This window comes from Helicoverpa armigera, chromosome 28, assembly GCF_030705265.1.
Source record: "Helicoverpa armigera isolate CAAS_96S chromosome 28, ASM3070526v1, whole genome shotgun sequence".
Taxonomy (NCBI): domain Eukaryota; kingdom Metazoa; phylum Arthropoda; class Insecta; order Lepidoptera; family Noctuidae; genus Helicoverpa; species Helicoverpa armigera.
Window position 1 is genome coordinate 5536201 of NC_087147.1, and position 21914 is coordinate 5558114.

A 21914-nucleotide genomic window follows, 5' to 3' on the forward strand; every position below is an offset into this window, starting at 1 on the left:
TCGAGGTCTCGGGTTCGATTCTTAAACTTCCACAAAGCAGCCCGTAGTCTGGAAGTTGGTGATTGATTCACCCGTGCATCGAAGAGCACGTAAATGTCGGTTCTGCGCCTGATCTCTTTCCGGTCGTGTCGGTTTGCCGTCCCATCGGGCTATGAGAGTGAAGGGATAGGGAGTGCACCTGTGTCTGCGCAAATGCTCGTGCACTATAATATGTCCTGCGCAGCTGGCTGATCTCCTTAAATGAGAACAGCCGCCGTGGCCGAAATCGGCCGTGGACGCCATTATTGTCTCTACAAACTTTGTGCGCGAAAGAAACATGACACAACATTCAACACATTATTTGTTCGCGAACAAATGTGGGAGAACAATTTTAATGAAATCCCGATATAGATATTGGTACCCCTCTATAAGAACTAACAATGTTGGGTATATGTATTACGTAAGAGTTAAGTGAACTCGAGCTTACTTGTTTGTTACTAAAATAGCGATGACATTTGGTATGAAAAAAAACTTTTAAGTTAAACGGTTTTATCTTATGTGCACTGAAAACTAGAAAAGACCACTGGGATAGCTGACAGTATTCTACTTGTGTAGCCCTTTCATTCGATACCCATATTGAGGAGGTTGTGGAAAAATATGTAATCCGCCATTTTGTACCGGCGGCCATCTTGGATTAACAATGTTATTGATATAACAATGTTATTGATATTGTATTGTCATCAGAATTAAAGGTGTGTGCCAAATTTCAGATCAATCTAACAACAGAAGGGTACTTAAATTTTAATTTCTAATTTTGACCCAAACAAACAAACAAAGAAATAAATACCGTACGGGTCGAGCTAAATAGAACCGTTTAAAAAGTGATAGGCACTCTGGAGTTATTACTACATATAGCCACGTATCTCCTTTATAAAAAATTACAAAATTATTAAAGTATCAAGTAGGTAGGTACTTTTTTTCAACTATCGACAGCAAGTCAATTAGCAATGTTGTTATGGAAACTCTATTAATGAAATATGTATAATCTCGTCTAAGATTTCACACTAGATTAATAATTAAAAGCGATTATTAACGGTACTTACCGGTGTTTTATATAAAGGGAGGAAAGAGGTTGTATGTACATTGTTCTCTGTGGTCTACCAACGATGAGGTGGCTAGTCCTCTTTGCTCTCTGCCTGGCGGTTGTGGCAGCCGCCCCTAGCTCGGTAAGTTCGTTATTTTAAATCATTGCACACATTAAAACTTTAATTGTAATCATATCATCATCAGCCTTATTCATCATCTCACTGCTGGGCACAGGCCTTCTCTCACACAGAAAAGGATTGAGGGGCAATCACCACGCAAGGTGGGAAGGTGCAAGGGTGTCGACGCAGGTTGCGTCACATACCAAAGAGCTTCCCATTTTCCAACCAATATAGATATCTCGTCTGGTCTCTTGCAATCGTCACGTGCTAAGGCTTTGGGTTCTAAAACGGCTGGCACCACGGCGATGACAAGAGCACGTCGATAATGTCATTAATACTGGCGTGCCGTGCCATGTGACCTGCACTCTTGCTGCATGAAAGACCATGGTGCACAAGGCAGTCCACAGATTCGCCGCATCGACAGCGATGGAGATCTAGTGGGAGGGCCTGGATGTAGGCATATAGCGAGCCATTAGTAGTACTTTGTGTACTACAAACTTGATATTGATGATTATATAAAGTTAATTATACGAAATTGCCACCCAGTAAAAGCCAGTAAGTCTGACACCAGTCTTACCAAGGGGTATTGGGTTGCCCGGGTAACTGGGTTGAAGAGGTCAGATAGGCAGTCGCTCCTTGTAAAACACTGGTTTTCAGCTGCATCCGTTTACATGGGAAGCCAACCAACACAGTTGGGAAAAAGGTTCGGGAGATGGAGATGGATGGAAATAATATTAAAATGCACAAAGTTTCAACATAAAATTCCAAGAATATAGATATAAGATACCTAACCTGCTCCTTAGAAGTAATGATGACATTAACAAATAGATAAACTGAGGACTAATGATGAAAACCCTCTTTCCCAGGACCGAGATCGGGCTGATGATGCAGACATCGGTAATTTGGTAATTATCAAACTTGTAATAAATCTAGAACAATAAGCTATGATCGCTCTAAAATAAAATAAAAATCTCCTAAGTAGGCACACTCATCTCTCAAGCCTAAGTTGCTATCCTTTCAAAGGTTAAAGGTGATGCAGTCGATATTCACAAAAAAATCTAACTTCCCAAACTCACAGCTAACCAGTTTCATAAAGACTTCAGTCTCCTACTGAAGTCTGCTACTGCCCTCAAAATACCTAAAAATGGTGCCAGAAAACAGGAAACGTAATGATTACCTACAAAAGCTGTCACCATGCCACTCAAATTGACTACTTTTGCTTAGACGCAGTAGTTTCAAAGACATCTAAAATTGAAAGGTGATATCGGTCGAAGCTATAGTCTCGCAGCCCAGACCCTTAATTACGCATGTGGCTTTAAACATTGAGTCAAAGATGGGTAAAGAGAGGCTCTAAGTATCAAATTTTATTAGATATTTATTAGGGGAGGCTGATTTAGCTGAGGAATTTAGCATAGTAGTGGTAGATAAAATGATTGATGTAAGAGATATGAATGAAAGAAATGCGAATGAGTGTTGGAGTTAAAAGGCGATGTGTAAGCAGCAAGAACTATCGTAAAGAAAAGAAGAGAAGTAAACAGTGGTGATTGACAGAATTGTAATTCACTGACATGAATATTTAGGATATTAATACCTATACATTTAACTTCAAAATAAAACCCATCCTAAAACACCACTATCGTTAATATAATACAATTGTCCACAGAGACGAGACCTAGCTAAGAAACTTTATCGCTATCGGAGCGACAGTTCTGACCAACGCTACCTTCGCGCCAGGGATTACGACAACCGATATGACAATGACAATTACAGAAACAATCGATTAGAAAATAATAATTACGACAACAACAGACTTGAAAATAATGATTACAGAAACAATCGATTAGAAGATAACGATTATTACAATAATAGACTTGAAAATAATGATTATAGAAACAACCGATTACAAAATAACGATTATATCAATAATAGACTTGACAATAATAATTATAGAAACAACCGATTACAAAATAACGATTATATCAATAATAGACTTGAAAATAATAATTATAGAAACAACCGATTACAAAGTAACGATTATATCAATAATAGACTTGAAAATAATAATTATAGAAACAACCGATTACAAAGTAACGATTATGACAACAATAGAATCGAAAGTAATAATTATAGAAACAATCGGATAGCAAATAACGATTATGACAACAATAGAATCGAAAGTAATAATTATAGAAACAATCGGATAGCAAATAACGATTATGACAACAATAGAATCGAAAGTAATAATTATAGAAACAATCGGATAGCAAATAACGATTATGACAACAATAGAATCGAAAGTAATAATTATAGAAACAATCGGGTACAAAGTAACAATTATGACAACAATAGAATCGAAAGTAACAATTATAGAAACAATCGGGTACAAAGTAACAATTATGACAACAATAGAATCGAAAGTAACAATTATAGAAACAACCGAGTACACGGTAACAATTATGACAACAATAGATACGGTCTTGTCAGATATGACACCACTAAATATCAAAATAACGATTATATCAACAATAGACTTGATGACAGATATTACCCGTATCGTCCTGGCAGATACGACAGCACTAAGTATCAAAATAACAATTATATCAACAATAGACACGATGACAGATATTACCCGTATGGTCCTGGCAGATACGACAGCACTAAATATCAAAATAACAATTATATCAATAATAGAGACGCTGACAGATATTACCCGTATGGTCCTGGCAGATATTACAACACTGAATATGAAAATAACAATTATGTCAACAATAGAGGCGATGACAGATATTACCCATATGGTCCTGGCAGATACGACAGCACTAAATATCAAAATAACGATTATATCAATAATAGAGACGATGACAGATATTACCCGTATGGTCCTGGCAGATATTACAACACTGAATATGAAAATAACAATTATGTCAACAATAGACTGGATTTTGACAGATTACCCGATGCTTTGGGTTCTATCAGAGATAACAATAGATACGGTAGAAGCAGAAGTGATGGGTCATCAAACGACCGTGCATGCCGAAAGTGTGGATACAAAGAAGACGATAGACTCGATAATGATGCCCTCGACAACCAAGACAATGACAACAGCGCATTAAGCAGATACGATTACGATCGCGAATACGATCGACAAAATAGGTATAAAGCTTACACACGAAGCAGATATTACAATGACAAGAGGACTCAACGCGAATATAATAACAGATACTACAATAGCCAAAATAACGACAGAGCAGTGAACGATCGTAATTTAAATAATGACAAATATGACAAGCCACATAACTACTACCGATATGATGACAGCAGGGATAATGATAGAAGGGATGACGACAGAAGGGATGACAACAGGAGGGACGATGACAGGGGCGATAATGACAGAAGATATGACGACCGACGAGATAATGACCGAAGAGGTGATGTCAGAAGCGATGACGACAGGAGGGATGACGATAGAAGGGATGACGACAGGAGGGATGATGACAGGGGGGATAATGACAGAAGATATGATGACCGAAGAGATAATGACCGAAGAGGTGATGTCAGAAGGGATGACGACAGAAGAGATGACGACAAAGGATACGACGACAAGACGTTTGATGACAAAAGGGATGACGACAGAAGGGATGACGACAGGAGAGATGACGACAGAAAGAATAAAAGCGGGAAATATGTAAGTTTCTTTCTGCCACAAATAAATAGGTTGGCAGCAATTGCATCTGTAACATTTGTGCCTTTTGATTGTTTAAACAGTGAGGCGGATCGAACACTTTCGACGAGTTCAGACCATTTCAAACCAAATTACTCTGAAGTTTTCACATTCTTAGCCTGTCTCTTCGATCCAAATAACTGGTACGAGCTTTAACAATGATTTTATTTTCCAGAAACCACTACGCTCTGCCCGGACACTATGATCAGAATAAATACATGTAAACTGACTTTGGCAACGATTGTGGAAACTAGATGATAAATTAATGTGTTATTAAATTAATGTGTTATTAAAGGGCATAGCTGCAGCATAATATTGCGTTTCATTGCTTTCCTATTTTATTAAGTTTCAAAAATACATTACCCAACTGCCATATAATACAATGCAGACTCCCTCGCTCTATGTGAGTAAGTCCTGATTGAAGATTCGGATAAAATGACATTGGCCGTTATTACGGAACACCATTGAAAGCACTATAAAACTTATGATAGCTATACGCACCCAATACAAACTAGGTAATGGCCCGAGTTTTGATAGGCATTTGAATTATTGAGTAGGCATTTGAAGTTAGTTGAAATCATGTCCTACCTGGCTGTAATATAAATATTGTAGATAATGACAAGCTTTCAGCTTCCCTTCAAACTCACAAAAAATACAACCAGCTTTCTAATAATAAAAATATCCAAAACAAATAAAAGTTAAAGGTTTTCATTTATTATAGACCTATTACAGGTGCTTAAGAAACGATTTATAGAGAAGAACTTACAAGAAACTCCATAGAAATCTACTCTTTTCAAATAAATGAAAAAAAAATATATAGGTTAACTCCTAAAAAAATATACAATGCAAGTTAAACGAGGAAGTTATGACAAAAATATGATGTAATTGTAAACTGATTTTACAAAGTTAATAAATTAAACAAACCATCATCATGTCATCTCCAAATAGAATTACCTACATCTGCCATGTCAAACATCATCTACGGGTGATCACTTAAATGTGCAAGAAACAAAAAGGGACCCAGTATTGTACCCTGAGGCACGCCCAGTTCAACTAATGAACCTGAAGATGTTGATCCGTTTATGTTGGTTTATGTCTGTCTGTCTGACAAATAGAATAAGACAAGTTTGAGAGCCTTATCATGAATTCCGTAATGGTTTAGTTTGCAAATAAGTGTATTGTGATCCACGCAATCAAATGCCTTGGAAAGATCACAGAATAAACTTAAGGCATCCCATGAGTTCTTCAGACTTCCAGGATTCAAACAACCGTAGTTTTCCAGCATTCTTCGTACTGACCGAAAAGACTGTCAACTACACCAAAAAACGGTCAGACCACACATATTTTAGGAACTAAATGAATTTTATCAACCAACTCAGAATTTCTTGATTTGGACTAAACTCGAAACGAAAACAACAATTTGTTTTAATAATAAAATTGGCATCAGACAAAAGTAACAGCAAAAATGTCTACTTTTCCGTCCATTGCTTCTTCTTCTTCCTCCTGCCCTGTTCCCAATTTTATTCAGGGACGGCGCAATGTCTTACGCTTCCATTCCTCGCTGTCACTCGTCATACTGGTAGATACTCTTCTTTCAGGCAATCCATCCACCTTTTCTTAGGTCTTCCTCTCACTCTCCATCCACCTACATTCATATAGCATGCACTTTGTTGCATGTATCATCACTCCTCGTTGCGTGGCCATACCAAAAACCTCTTACCTCTCCTCTTTTCCGTAACTGGTGCTACAGTCAGACTTCCTCTAATGTAATCATTCTTTACATTCATCAAAAAAACATTTCCCTCCATTAATTTTATTATAAAGTATTTAATACTTAATTATCCATAATGCTAATAAGCATTTAAAATTAATACAAGCTTCATAGTATAAAATTGAACACAGTATTAATTTAAAACTTTTCCAATTATATTCTTAATTCGATATGAGGATAAGATATTATAATCTAACGGTAAATAAAATAAAAGGAGATTTAACAAAAATATATGTATGTCCAAATATCCACCATGCCCGAAATCTATACCTAATAATTAAACAATCTGCTAAATATAGATTAACAGTAAAAAAAATAACATAGCTAAAATCTATATGTATGCAGAGGATGCATCACGCTGTGGATGCAGCGTAAGGGAGTGTCAGACTGACTAAAACCCACCATGTTCCTTCTTAAGCCCTTTAAGTTCCAGGGCCGCGGGAACTATTTGGAACTCTGTATAGACGTCAATGGTGTCAAAATTTCAAATCTGCCCGATCGTTTGGGCGTGCCACTAGGTTCTATTTTAGGGCCATTTTTGTTTCTTTGACTAAACATATTATTTAAAATCATACTTTGATATCGTATTATTTACTAATGTCGTATATATACAATGTCTTTATTTTTTTAAGTTGATAGGAATAAAGTAAACTACCTCTCAATAATACTCTTAAATTAAAATTCCTAAGACAAAAACTAAGCTTAAGTAGTAGGTTTCAGTCCTTACCTTTTGAGTAGTGCACTCTAGAACTTGCAGTCTATTTTTCTCTGTAACTGAAACAAATAACGGTTCATTTATAAAACTTAACAGTATTCGTTCGTTTAGTTAATCTTTTACAACATTTTCTCATTTCAACTAACTTCAGTCGAGCTTTCAACAGAATTGCTTCTTGAGATAGTTTTCGTGTTGTCTGGTTAAGCGACACTTGGTGCGGCCTAGAAGTAGATGGGTGGCTGCTTTTAATATTCTTGTTCCTACTATCTCTAAGGCTACCAATAATGAAAATTGAAAACATAAAGGCGATATTCCATCTGTGTGTAGCAATGTGACGAACACGAATGATTCTTCTGGCTTACTCGCTCTAACGAAATATCAAATCATTGTTTAGGTAGATACATTCTTAGTTTCTAATAAAAAAGATGAAAAAGCGAGTTTCTTTGTGTGTCTATCTTTTACCTAGGCATTCACGCTAAAATGACTGAACCGATTCAGATGAAATTCATGGAAATAGGTGGTAAGCACAAGCTTAAACACGTGCGCTCGGGTCACGCATGAAATTGCTGACAATTTTACTATCAAGTATGTACTTTATAATTCATTAATCGAATTAGGCATTGGTAAAAGTAAAAATATTATAATTAAAATCCTAACGGTATAATTGAATTATTAATGACAAAGTATCTGAACAGTTCACAATCTCGTTAAGATTTCACACTTTTTTAATGAGAAATATGTTATAATTAAAACCGATTATTTACGGTACTTTCCGGTTTTTTATAAATAGGAAGGAAGGAGGTTGGTTGTACAGCGTTCTCTGTGGTCTGCCAAAGATGAGGTGGATAGTACTCTTTGCTCTCTGCCTAACGGTCGCGATCGCTGCCCCTGCCTCGGTAAGTTTAAAACTTCCTATATTTCGCGCAATTTTAACTAAAATAGTATATAGTTTGACTGTTCTGTGTCTGTGATTTCGTAGCTCTCATGGATGAACCGATTTGATCGGCTTTTTTTATTTCAAAGCTGGTTTCCATCGCAAAGTTTATATTTAAAAAGTTAAAAATAATACGGGGTACTTTCACGTGGGGTACTGCTTAAATTAAATATGTATAATAATTTGTTCTTGCTATCTTGTTTCAGCAAAGTGCGGATTACAAGGTACGTACCTAAACTAATTAATATTTGAATACTAATTTTAACCCCTGGGTCTATCAAATACTTAATTTTTTAGAGGAAAACTGTGTCACTCTTGGAAAAACCAAAGTGAAGTTTAACTGAGGGCCAATTTTGCAATCACCATTACATTAATCTGAAAAATATGTTTCACACTTTCGACAGCGTTTATATAGAAAATAATACAGAATCGCCATACTTTCCTATATAGAAGTGACTATTAATGTATGATGGAAAATGGGCCCTGAGTATTTTAGATTTATTTCTACAGTTATATATATTTTCACTTGTTTTTCAATCAATCAATCAATCAAAACATTTATTTGTGAGCCATAGGTTTTTAATATTACTTTTCTTTTTCTTACATAAGCCAGCGGCAGATCGATTAGACCTTGTAAGTTTCAATAATTTTACTTTTATTTTAGCTTATCTCTTTACAAACTAGGCATTATCCAAACAAATGATGTCCTCCCAGCCGATTGTCAGCTACGGCGGCTGTTCTCATAAAAGGAGATTAGCCAACTGCGCAGGACATATTATCGTGCACAAGCATTTGCGCAGACACAAGTACACTCACTATTCCTTCACTCTTATAGCCTAAACAAACACTAGCTCATATAAAGGAATATCGATTGATTAATACATATTATAAATTCAAATATCCAAAACTTAGAAAAAGAAATGCGGGCCGATGGGCCTTGCATGGTCAGCAGCAAATAGGTTCGTAATATCCACGGCTCTTTTTGCAAGAACGTTAAGTTCGCAAAGGGGGTAGTGAGAAGCTGTCTCCTTTCCCCGTTACGAAGATGTGGTGGTTTTTCTTCGCTCACCATAGGGCGCCGCATGCGGGTGACAGACTAGAGGAGTCAGTCGTCCGACCAGAAATAGGCCTCGAAATAGCGGCGTAGTACTGCGCGTGTCTCTCTGGTTAAGTTACTGTGGCCGCTGGGTGACGGCCACAGAGGGTGACGGAATCTGCCTTCGAGCATTTGGCAGGCCAATACGAGTCGTGGGTACGGGGAGAATGCCTCAGCGATACCTGTGTCCTCAACCTTAGGTACCTGGAGGCAACACCAGGTGGGTTTTAAGCCGTTAAGAGGCCGGGATGACCACAGATCCCAGGTAGAGGATAGTCCATAAGGATTTTCCCCCTAAGAAAAATAAAATAGTTTTACGAATAGGTGAACTGAAAATTGATGATGAAAATACTCTTTTACAGTCACGAGATCGGGATGATGATGACGATGATGACGACAACGATGACTTGGTATTTACATTCTCTTTATAATTTTTACATTAATTGTAGAACAGCATCGGCAAATTTTTACATAAGTTGTTACAGGTGCTCTCATAGCTACTTACTTCTAGCCACACAAGTTTATCAAAATTCTCTTGTTTCTGAATTTTGATACCTACACTGTTAGACCAACTAAAACAGGGTACTTATAAATAACAATGCTTAAATGTTTACTGAAACCCCTCAAAATCACTACACATTTTCTTTACATTTTCTCTGACAAGTCAGAGAAAAATTGTATGACACCCGGTTTTACTAAAAGGTACCCGCGCGAGATGTGCCTGGCAAAGAACCAAGCATGTGCCGAACAGGAAAAGAGGTAATCTGAGTCCTCCTCCTTTGTCACTACACCGTTAAATCGATAAATAATTCACCCTTTTACATTCTGTGTTACCGAGACTATAGCTATATGTATTAAAAGACTTTATTGGGGATGAGGGAGGGGATGGGAGAACTGACATTAATATTTAAGACCTTCAAAATATAAGTCACATTAAAACACACCTTTTCTATTTAAAGAGTGTCAGACTCTTACCGAATAATACCAACTGTTTTATCTGGAACCCTTCATGTACAATGAGTCGCGTTAATTCTTTCACACAATCCTGCGTCACGGTCACGTCAATCGTCCGAAGCCGATGGCTGCGTTTGCTGACTTTCTTTGAGGAGTGCGTGAAATAACGCGAAAACAAACATGAAACACACTATCCTTAATGTAATACAATTTTTCACTCTTTTTTTAAATTTCCACAGAGGCGATACGGGAACGACAACAGACCAGTCGCCGATCGGAGAGACGGTGCCGACCGACTTGACTTGGGGTCATACAATGCTTACAACAACCCGTCGAATCGATACGCCAACAGATACGATAACAACAGAAATTACTACGCTAGAAGCAGAATTAACTATAATAGATACGGTGGCCTCCTGAATGATAGAAATAATAACGACAGGAATGACAGGTACGATAATGACAGGAATGATGATGATAGATACGGCTCACCAACCAACCTTAGATGCCGAAAATGTGGATCATCATACCAAGAAGGCGATAGACGTGACAACGATGCCTATGACCGACGGGACAATGACAACGGTGCATTAAGCAGATACGAAGCTTACGCACGAAGCAGATATTATAGGAGCGCGAGGAATAAACGCGAAAACAGCAATAGGTACAACAATAACCCAAATACAAATAGGTTAGACTATAATCGAAATGACCTTTATATGGCAGGCTATAATAATTAATTTAAAATACGGCAAGCCATATAATTATCACCGTTATGGTAGTAAGGTGATAAAAAAAAAAAAAACAGAAATGATAAAACTAAGTATGAAAAAGATTATTATAATAAGGAATTTATTAGACCAGACTATAATGAAGTGTTTTCTTACAGAGCGTACGACCGATTGGCGGGATATTATGGAAACCGATATGGATTAAATTCTAGACGAAGTTACAGCCCATACAATTTGCTAGAACAAGCTGGTCTTAACAGCCTAGATGATGACAATCTAGCTGATGACCTATATAATAACAACTACAGGCGAGACAACAATGATGATAGGAATGATGATGATAGAAATGATGATGACAGGAATGATGGTAACAGAAATGATGATGATAGAAATGACGATGATAGAAACGATGATAATAGAAACGATGATGATAGAAATGATGATGACAGACTAGATGACAATAGGAGATCTGACGACAGATACAATAATAACCGAAGGGATGACGGCAGTAGTGATAATGACAGAAGATATGACGGCATTAATGATAATGACAGAAGGAATGACTACATAAAAAGATAATCAGGAGGGATGACAATAGAGAATGTCGAGAAGATAACATAAAATAATGAATGGACAGGGATAACGGAATGACAGGAAGGATAACAAGAGAAGAGATAATGGATCGAATAAAAAATAACAAAGGAAATAACAAGAGAATAGATAATGACAGAAGATATCGGGATAATCAAGAATAATGACAGAAGAGAGATAACGGAAGATAACGAGGAGAGACTCGGAAGATACAGAAATCGGAAGATATGAGGACAATGGAGGATAATGACAGAAGAATGACAGAGAACAATCAGAAATAAAAATAAGAATAATATCAAAGGATAATGAGGAATCGGAAATAACAAGGCAACAAAGAATATCGAACAACAACAGAAATGGCGAAGAACAACGAGGAATGACAACAGATCGACAAAGGTCGATAATGAAGGAAGGAGACAGCAGACAGAAATAATGACAGAAGGGATAATGACAGAAGGGATAATGACAGAAGATATGACGACAGGAGGGATGGTAACAGAAGTCGCAATGACAGAAGACTCAGTGACCGGAGGGATGACGACAGAAGAGACAGAAGATATGACGACAGAAGGGATAACGACAGGCGATATGTAAGTTTCAATTCATTATTATTTTTACCCTGAATACTTTGACAGCCGTAACGTTTGTATAAAACCTTTGCCCATTGACTTTTTAACGGTATTTAATATAATACAAACTTTTTTTTCTTTTGCAGAATGACAGGCGTCTTAGGGGCTCGTCGTCTAATAATGATTATGTAAGTTCAAATAATATAAATACTTACTAACTATTTCTACACATTTCTGAGTAGTTCATGGTAATACAGATCAAGTTTTCCTTTGTCTATGGTTCCAGGTCCCCAAGATACAGGCAGCGCCTAGATTGGGGACCACAGAATCTATAAAAATGCCTCCCATAGAGAAGTTACATGGAACACTTGTATTAATTTACCTTAAAAAGTGATTTATTAATGTAACTGTGGATCAATAAACTTTTATTATTATTAAATTATTATTTTTTAGTTTGGTATAAAGGAAATTCTAAGGACTATCCAATAAAAAGACCTGAAACGCTAACCAGACATACTATGGCACATTTACACAAAAACAGTTATCATGCAACTATAAAATGATATTTGCTTCTTTTTAGTGCACCTAGGTATGTTCTTCGGTTAAAAGTTATAATCCTTTTTAGGAGAAAAGGACCTAGTTTTTTTTTTACTAAGTTAACTAGGCGTTAATCCTTAAACAATGATTTTTTTCAGAGGCAAGCACGATACCGCGACAATTACTATGATCTGAAGAAATGAAACGATCACACATCTCAACAAATATAACAAGACACCGGCAATGATTATGGAAACTCGATTATATGTTAAATAAGTAATTAATCAATGTATTATTAAAGAGCATAGCTGCAGCACAATAATGTATTTCATTGCAATCCTTAAAATTACGCCACCCAACTGTTATAGTCTCGATATGTGATCATGATCACAAGTATATTTTTTGGGACCGATTAGGATAATAAGAACAATGATGAAGAGTTTAAAACACTATTCATTGTATAAAACTCTTTGTGTAGCACACCTACAACAAATTAATACCCCGAGGGCAAGTAAATATTTGTGAGCAGGGTATTTGAGTCAATCTGAAAACATGCAGCAAACTGAAAAACTTTATCAGTAACCGGTGAAACTGGCCATAAATCTCCTAAACAAGTACGTACCTACCAAAAAAACCGTAATTTACCAAAAATACAACATGTGGCATCACTATCATCCATAAATGTCAAAGGGTAACGAAAAATATAGAACTTTAAGCATGGCATATGTTATCTCTTTCACTTTCATCATAGTAGAAAGAGATAACCAATACTTACTAATGCTTAAGAACCTAACAAGCCCAACCAAGCAGGATAAAATCTACAAGTAATGTCATAAGGTGTGTTTGATATTACTTAGAATATTTCAATGGTATCAAAATAATATAAAATCACTGAAACTTACTGAATAAAATGTCTACCAGTATAAATCAGAAAGCGTATTTGCAAAAATATCTTGGCGGTCCATCGGGAGACAAGAAAAAGAAGAAGAAAAAGGCTATTAAAGGCACTGGGTATGTCCGACTTATTTTACTTGATGAATTTGGACTATATGTTAAACAATACGTTTTTTAAATAATAATTTCCCGTAAGAAGTAGGAACAGTAGCAATTTTGAGCATAACATCTTAAAATGATTATTTATTTATTGACAATTTTTCAGTATATAGTTATAACTGTGTTTCCCTCCATTTATATGATAAATAATAATATACAATTTGAAAGTATTAAAACGCCCCAAAACCACAAATACATATGAATATACAGCTATGATAATACAGCTTCATACTTATGAAGTACAACACAGTATTCATTTTAATGATTTCCAATTATATTCTTAATTCCTCATATATAATGGTCAGGTTATAACATAATGTTAAATGTGGAGAAAGTTTTGAAGTAAATTGTAGTTTCTAATTTTAGTTTATCATGTTTATTCAGAGGTCCAATGCTAGGACATCATAGTAAAAACTTAATTCACCATTCTGTTTCCAAATCATATAGTGGTAATATTATCAGGGTACCGGATGCTATTTTGATCAGATAGTTACACACATTCCAAGAAAACAATAAACTGATAAGAAAAAGAAGAAAAAAAAACTGCATTTCAAAATAATGAAATCCTTTTTTTAATGTATCCTATGTGCATTTTCATGGTAATCTCAAAAGCAACTAACTAAATGATTCAGGCATTTCACCAATAGAAAGTGGAATTCATGACAATGATTAAGTTGTAATATTTATATCCACGCAAAGCTGGGATAGGTTGCTTGTACAATAATAGTGTCCTTACCGATTGTCAGCCACTAAGGCTATTTTCACTAAGGAAATCAGCCAGCTGCACAGGACATAATTATAGTGTACAAGCATTTGCACAGACACAATTACACTCTTTATTCCCTCACTCTCATAGTCCAATGGGATGATATCCAACACAATCAGAGAGAAATTAGGTGCAGCACTAATTCATATTTACATAGGTACATCACTGCCCTTTGTTGTCCGGTTTCAGAAATAGACCTCTTCCAATTCTTTCCGTCTCTGCCTACTTCTTGCCACTTTCATGTATTTAGACTTTCCTTTAACATGTACATTGCGTGTACTCAACAAGGCAGCGGATAAAATGGATACTTTTACTTGTTCTCTGAATTAATTCATAAAAATCACAATGTATGTAGTTTGCCAATGAAAGTATTATAATACACTATTGAATTAGGGAAACCAGTAATGATGGTGTTGTTGTATAAATAAATAAATTGGGTCAGGGTCCTAAGAGTCCTAAGTTCATAAAATATCCAAAATATTTAAATACTCATATAGTAGCTATCTATATATATGTTACCGGCCGAACCCGATTTTAGGATAAACCAGTTTTGCCTAGGCTCAACTAGTTCGTCCTATACGCGTTAGGATTAACTAGTATAGCCTAGTCCAAACTAATTTGTCCTAAGCCCGATAGGACGGACCAGTTTAGGCTAGGCAAAACTAGTTGATCCTGATATAAGTACGCACACTCTAGGATAAACGTGTTTAGAAAAATAATCATCTTTATTAAACTATGTATAATGATTCGTCGTTATGGATAAATTGATAATACGAACAATCATACTACATATATGTAGCTAACTAACAAATAATAGGTAAGTATTTTTTTTTTAATAGAAGCAATAATCAAATCTCAAATTAAAATTGTTGTCGTTAAAGGTTATGGATAATAATTGGTAATACAAACAATCACACTATAACAAATAATACTGTTTTTTTTAAGAAGCAATAATCATAGGTACGAGTATTTTGTTAATTATTAAAATTGTTATTTATTTTTAAACGGTTTGCTTTGGTAGCACTTAGAATTGCAGAGTATCATTGCCTTCTTGCACTGGCATCTGTTTGTGGAACAGTTCTTGTTGCAGCTGCATCTCACAAAACCTGTTTGTTCAGTTACTTTCCGACCTCGCTACATTTGTTTATTGTTTAGACTAGGCCATACCAGTTTATCCTAGAGTGTGCGTATTGATATTAGGATCAACTAGTTTTGCCTAGCCTAAACTGGTCCGTCCTATCGGGCTTAGGACAAATTAGTTTGGACTAGGCTATACTAGTTAATCCTAACGCGTATAGGAAGAACTAGTTGAGCCTAGGCAAAACTGGTTTGTCCTAAAATCGGGTTCGGCCGGCAACATATATAATCTTACAATATTTCAGATTACAAATAATAGACGATGATATAGACCTATCAAAGCTCCGCACGTTAGATGGAGATGAGCTGGACGTGTTTGATCAGGGTGAGGACGCCCCTCAGATAGCCGGTATCATTGATGACAGACCTGAGGAGGTGAAGAAAGCGGAGCAGTTCAGCTCCAGCTCCAAATGGAAGGTTATTAGTCAGGTGAGTTGTTTGTTTTTAGGTTTTAAATAAAACTCAGCCTCAGAAAAGCATAAAATGTGATTTTCTGCCTAGCAAATATTTTTTACTGATACTATTGATCTATTTTTAAGGATTTAGTAGACATTGCAACTTTTAATAATGAGGTTTGTTTGTTTTGTAAGTTTTTCTATACTAGTTTAAAACAGGGCCCCGATTCTCCTAAGTTAATAATGTCAAAATCGAATAGAAATCGAATCGCAATATGATCGTAATAGCAGTTTTAACCATATCGGGCATTCTGCTACTAATAAAAGACCAATCGTATTCGATTGACATTTGATTGGTGTGCGATTGGTCTGCTATTTTGATGATTTTGGTCTATACGGTAGTCTGTACAATCATTTTGCAATCGTAAATCATTTGCAGACAAAATGATTCATTATTGAATGACAGAAAAGGATAAAAACGTTTATTTCAAAGAAAAAATAGCGGAATGCGACATACGCTTCAATAGTAATCGAGTCGGGATTGGATCTCAGTCGAATCGAGTCGAACGTCAATCGAAGGTCGCTTAAGTAAAATTAGGAGAATCGGGCCCCTGAACTTCTTGAAACCTCCAAAATAATTTTTTTTTATATCTTCACATATTTTTTAATTCTCATCATTTCTCTTTATTAAAATTCTCATATCACTTCCAGGAAACTGAATTAAGTCCTGTGCAGTAGAAATAACTAAAATTGTATTCACAGGACGATGGCTTCAACAGTAAACTAGAAGTTGAGGAGATAAAGAGTAACATAAAACAGGCAGAGAAAGAAAATGAACTGATATTTGGTAAAATGTACAGTGATTCAGAAGATGAGAAGAAAAATGATTCTGATCTCTCACCGCCAAGGAAACAGGATCGAGACTCAAAGAGCAAAGCTTCAAAACCTTCCAAGAAACATGATAGCGATAGTGACTTTAGTCCCCCTAGGAAAAGAGATGGAAAGTCTCCTAAAAGGAGAGATGATGACAGATCTCCTAAAAGGAATGACAAATCACCCAAAAGAAATAGATCTCCGAATGGTAGGCATGATAGATCACCCAAAAGAAGAGGTGACTCTCCCAAAAGGAGTGACAAGTCTCCCAAAAGAAAAAGTCGAGACAGATCCCCTAAAAGAAGAAGTAAGTCTCCTAAGCGAAGAAATGACGATAGATCACCAAAAAGTCGCAAAAATGACGCGAAATCATCCCCTTCTAGGTCTGAAAAACCTAAAGAGAGGGTTCGTAAGCCCAGCCGATGGGGAGATTTCAGCCCAGAAGACCGATCACAGTCTTCAAAAGTCGATCATTCTCCCAAAAGGACTGAGTCGTCAACTGCTAGAAAAGCGAGAAGAGACTCAGATGCCTCACCGCAGAGGAAGTCCAAAAAGAACTACGATTCAGATCAATCTCCACCTAGGAAGTCGAAGAAAAAACATGATACACCGCCAAGGAAATCTAGAAAAGATTATGATTCTGATGCCTCACCACCACGGAGAGGTAAAGATTCCAAGAAGAATAGATCACCAGAATTCTTGTCTCCATCAAAAAAATCTGGACGAGTTTCTCCCCAACGTTCAAGTCATAAGGACAGATATGACAAACAAAGTAGTTCTAAGTCAGACAAGTATAGAAAACAGAGACATTCCTCGGATTCGGATCTGTCTCCACCGAGGAAAAATAAGAGACAAAAATCTCCATCACCATCGAGAAAGAATAGAAAACCTCATGAAAATAATAAGAGAAAATATAACAGTGATTCGGATCAATCTCCTCCTAGAAAAGAGAAAGACAGGAGTGCTGCAGAAAGAGATAAAAGGAGAAATGATAGTCCTCCCCCCTCTAATAAGAAAATGGCTAAGACTTTGGAAGGCAAAATGGCTGGTTTGCAAGATGCTAAGCAATTGAGGCAAGAGAATGAAAGCTTTAGGAAAAGGGAGGAAGAAGTATTTAGTAAAATGACTGACGAAGTCTCTGGGAGGAATGCTCAAGTTGTTTCAAGAAAAAGTAAGTGTTAAAATTATTTATTCTAACATCTTTATCATTGGGTTTTTCGCGAAACTCCCATGAGGAATGAGTGGTTTTATGTCTATTGTTTTTTACTGAAAGCCGATTAAAAAAATTTTATCAGTCGATTTACAATAAAAAAATGAGTAATTGTCACTACAGTTACTTGGTTTGCATGTTCAAATGTTATTCTCTTCTGAATTATTTTTATTACATTACAGGCAAACGAGAGACATCAGAGGAAAGGCAAAAGCAAAAAGAGAAAGCGGAGCGACAGAAAGAATTAGATGAGAAATACAAGAAATGGACTAAAGGGTGAGTGTATGGGTCTACTCATTAAAAAAAATCATGATATTTTTCGTGCATCATGGAATGTCGAGTTTTTGACTTATTTTTGGTCCGTAACAAACGATTTTTAAACATGGGATATAAATAAAATAAGTAATCTTTGACACTAGATTCCTTCTTCTCTCAATCCATCTTAAGGTTGTTTTGAAGAGATCTCTCTTAGCGATAAGACCGCCCATTATGTCACCTACTTTAACTAGATTAAGATCAAAAATGTAAAATTTGTGTACCTTATAAAGAATAATATATCTATCTATCTAGATATTTTTAGAACACCCTAGTCTAACTTTAATATATGGCAGAATCGCGTTCTTAATCTGAACAAAGTATAAATTACTATTTACTCATTATTTTCAGTATAAAACAACTAGAAGACCAAGAGGCTCGCGTGCAAGAGTTTATGCACGAGTCGTCTAAACCTCTCGCCCGACTCAGGGATGATCAGGACTTGGAACATAATCTGAAACAAGTGGAGAGGGACGGGGACCCCATGCTCAAGTATATGAGGGACAGGAAAAGGGAACGGGGAGAGTTGGGGCCAGGTTAGTCAAAAATAAAAACTTGATATTTCAGATATCTTTTAGTAAAAGTCTAAATAAATACTATCTTCCGCTCTCGGTTTCACTCGCGTCTCGAAAGAACTACACACTTCTCGCACCTAGATCAAAAGTACCCTATGTGTTAATTCAGAATACTAACTTTCTGCATACCAAAATTAGTCAAGCTGTTTGCGCCTGAAGAACTGACAAACAAAACACGCTCACAAACTTTCGCTTTCGAGACATTAGTGTGATGCAATGTTTTCTTTAAACTATTTTCACTAATGTTATTTACTGTATTCAGCCTATGCATAGTTTCCTCATTAAGCCCTTGTAGACTAATAATAATTTAATTTTGTCCACAGAAAAACCAATGTACAAAGGTAATTTCCCGCCGAACCGGTTCAACATTCGTCCCGGCTACCGCTGGGACGGAGTGGACCGCTCTAACGGTTACGAGAAGAAATACTTCGAACAACAAAGCAAACGCAAGGCTCAAGAAGAAGAAGCATACAAATGGAGTACAGAAGACTTGTAAATTATACTCTAAATCTACGGATATTAGGACGCATTTTGCATGGCACGTCAAATGTGTAGTAACTTAATTATGTATTATGTAAAGTTGTAAATACTTTTTTATTAATGAAATAAAGTTGTTAGTGGATGTGTATTTTTTTTGTTTTATTTGTCGACTTTATTGGGGAAATTCCGAGGCAATTTTAAGCATCCCGTTATTTTTTTCATATTGTTTACCATACTATACTGCCGTCAAGACGCCTAAAAAATAGAGTGGATTAAAATAATTATTGTTCAGTAAATAAGAACAGAAAGCAGTCCTGGCTGTTATGTGTCAATCTTTAGCGGTCGTTACGGGTAGTCAGAAGCCAGAAAGTCTGGCAACCTTTTAACCAAGGGGTATTAGGATACCCGGGTAACGGATTGTAGAGGTCAAATAGGCAGTCGCTCCATATAAAAACATTGGTACCTACCTATTCAGTAAACTTAGTGTGAACCTCAATTATTTATGGGTATGTTAAGTTCTTGGTGATCGATTGAGTTTTGCGTCCACCCGCGCCCGGGAACCAGAGGATCACCATACTATATCACTGCACAGTGATTCACGTTCCATTCAAAGGCGGCCATAAATACGAAACTCACAAATACTTTTAATTAATTTATTTTACACGTTGAAATATGTTAAGAAAAGTGTAAAATTATAACATAACCACATTCATTTAAAAAAAATATAATTCTATTTAGGTGTAAAAATGTCTCGTAGTAATTTTGTTTTAGACGATAAACCTAAAACATGTACTGCGACTTTTAATGAAAAATCTTTATAAATAATGGTTATTTATATTAAAAACAACCATAAAAGAATACAATAAAACAGCAAAAATACATGAACAACATTTTTTGCAAATACACACAAAACACAAAATATACCAGAATACATTCAAGCTCAAAAGTATTTACTACAAACAGATAACAAATCTAGAACATATTTTGATAGCACACCTTTTGTTTTCAACCGACTTCAAAAAAAGGAGGAGGTTCTCAATTCGGCTGTATTTTTTTTTTTTTTTTATGTTTGTTTCTCGATTTCTCAAAGACGCCTGGACCGATTTCAAAAATTCTTTTTTTATTTGAAAGGGTATGCTTGTCATTTGGTCCCATCGTCATCAGGTCAGGATCTGATGATGGAAACCCTGAGAAATCGAGGGCAACCTTCGAAAGTTGTAGGCATACTTAGGGTAAAAACTTGACATTCAGGTGCATGCCTGAAAGCACTATTCAACGGTGAAGGTTTGAAGCTGACCTGATGATGGAGACCAGAGAGGGTCGAGGGAACTCGACAACTGAATATGTAAACTACCTCGTGTTTGGGCTTATATTATTTGTATTGACGAGACCTTTGCAACAGTGCAGGTTTGGAGCTGACCTGATGATGGAGACCAGAGAAGGTCGAGGGAATTCGACAACTGAATATGTAAAATACCTCGTTTTTGGGCTTATATTCTTTGTATTGATGAGAACTTTCCACATATATGGATAGTGACAACTATTCGTATCACTGAAAAGTTGTAAATAAAAAACTTTTTTTCAAAAAAATTAAACCGACTTCCAAAAACACTAAAAGTAAAACGATTTTAGGTGCATCGGCCTAGAAGTCGGTGGCAAATTAACTTAGTAACATCCATTAGACACCGACTTCTAGGCCGATGCACCTAAAATTCGTTTTTTTTTTTTTACTTTTTAGTGTTTTTGGAAGTCGGTTTAATTTTTTTGTAAAAAAGTTTTTTTTGACAAGTAACTTTCGTAAACCTGTTGGGAAGGGATCTGAATGAAGAAGTTGATGGTTCAACTTTGTCAGACTTCTGAGATACATGTAACTCAATTCGCTCTACATCAATATTTTCAACTACATTCAGACAATCTGAATATTTCTCTATAAACTTAGACCTACTACGATTTGATTTTGCCCAATAATGAGAAATTCGTTTACATACATTCATAATTTTATTACTTAAAGTCTCTAGTTTGATATTTATGATGTCATCCGAAAGGCACGATGTTTCGGTCAAAGTATTCAGGACATGTTGCATTTTTCATTTGGACTACCCTCTTTAGAGTGCCAAATGTCAAAAATAGTCGTCCTCGAAACAGAACATTTGAAAGCTTTACCTAAAATATAAAGTCGTTCAATACTATGGATATGCATACTTTGACACTCCTTTAACCCAAGAAGGGGCAGAAAGATGCAGATGAAACTTGTATGGTTTTATAAGAACATCCTCTTTATTCGAAAAACATTTGCCTCAAGTGCAG

At 36.1% G+C, this 21914-nt stretch overlaps 3 protein-coding genes and 1 long non-coding RNA gene across 4 annotated transcripts; all 4 read left to right on the top strand.

Moving 5' to 3' along the window:
• The first annotated feature begins 1120 nt into the window (after nt 1–1120).
• LOC126056911 (probable serine/threonine-protein kinase clkA) lies at nt 1121–5210 on the top strand. Its single transcript, XM_064042473.1, has 4 exons — nt 1121–1205; nt 2051–2089; nt 2848–4869; nt 5081–5210. Exons 1-4 carry the CDS (start codon nt 1146–1148, stop codon nt 5108–5110), a joined length of 2151 nt encoding a protein of 716 aa, XP_063898543.1. The 5' UTR covers nt 1121–1145; the 3' UTR covers nt 5111–5210.
• A 2992-nt stretch (nt 5211–8202) lies between these two features.
• On the top strand, nt 8203–11685 carry LOC110371458 (uncharacterized). The gene is made up of 6 exons (XM_064042265.1): nt 8203–8287; nt 8532–8549; nt 8935–8958; nt 9784–9831; nt 10615–11039; nt 11265–11685. The coding sequence occupies exons 1-6, from the start codon at nt 8228–8230 to the stop codon at nt 11683–11685; spliced, it is 996 nt and encodes a 331-aa protein (XP_063898335.1). The 5' UTR covers nt 8203–8227.
• Nucleotides 11686–12128: 443 nt separating this feature from the next.
• LOC135119021 (uncharacterized) lies at nt 12129–13125 on the top strand. Its single transcript, XR_010277921.1, has 3 exons — nt 12129–12287; nt 12413–12454; nt 12962–13125. It is a non-coding gene; the product is annotated as an uncharacterized LOC135119021 (long non-coding RNA).
• A 479-nt stretch (nt 13126–13604) lies between these two features.
• On the top strand, nt 13605–19755 carry LOC110371457 (BUD13 homolog). Its single transcript, XM_021327725.3, has 6 exons — nt 13605–13814; nt 16005–16188; nt 16917–18198; nt 18420–18513; nt 18904–19088; nt 19451–19755. The coding sequence occupies exons 1-6, from the start codon at nt 13714–13716 to the stop codon at nt 19621–19623; spliced, it is 2019 nt and encodes a 672-aa protein (XP_021183400.3). The 5' UTR covers nt 13605–13713; the 3' UTR covers nt 19624–19755.
• Nucleotides 19756–21914: the final 2159 nt, after the last annotated feature.

What these genes read in the sequence shown, in the direction of transcription:
- LOC126056911 (XM_064042473.1), top strand. Translation starts at nt 1,146, where the DNA reads ATGAGGTGGCTAGTCCTCTTTGCTCTCTGCCTGGCGGTTGTGGCAGCC. An exon ending in TGGCAGCCGCCCCTAGCTCG is followed by an intron (nt 1,206 to 2,050) that starts GTAAGTTCGTTA and finishes CCTCTTTCCCAG; the next exon opens with GACCGAGATCGGGCTGATGA. An exon ending in AGAATAAAAGCGGGAAATAT is followed by an intron (nt 4,870 to 5,080) that starts GTAAGTTTCTTT and finishes TTTATTTTCCAG; the next exon opens with AAACCACTACGCTCTGCCCG.
- LOC110371458 (XM_064042265.1), top strand. Translation starts at nt 8,228, where the DNA reads ATGAGGTGGATAGTACTCTTTGCTCTCTGCCTAACGGTCGCGATCGCT. An exon ending in ATGACGACAACGATGACTTG is followed by an intron (nt 9,832 to 10,614) that starts GTATTTACATTC and finishes AAATTTCCACAG; the next exon opens with AGGCGATACGGGAACGACAA. An exon ending in AAACGCGAAAACAGCAATAG is followed by an intron (nt 11,040 to 11,264) that starts GTACAACAATAA and finishes GTTTTCTTACAG; the next exon opens with AGCGTACGACCGATTGGCGG.
- LOC110371457 (XM_021327725.3), top strand. Translation starts at nt 13,714, where the DNA reads ATGTCTACCAGTATAAATCAGAAAGCGTATTTGCAAAAATATCTTGGC. An exon ending in AAGGCTATTAAAGGCACTGG is followed by an intron (nt 13,815 to 16,004) that starts GTATGTCCGACT and finishes ACAATATTTCAG; the next exon opens with ATTACAAATAATAGACGATG. An exon ending in TCAAGTTGTTTCAAGAAAAA is followed by an intron (nt 18,199 to 18,419) that starts GTAAGTGTTAAA and finishes ATTACATTACAG; the next exon opens with GCAAACGAGAGACATCAGAG.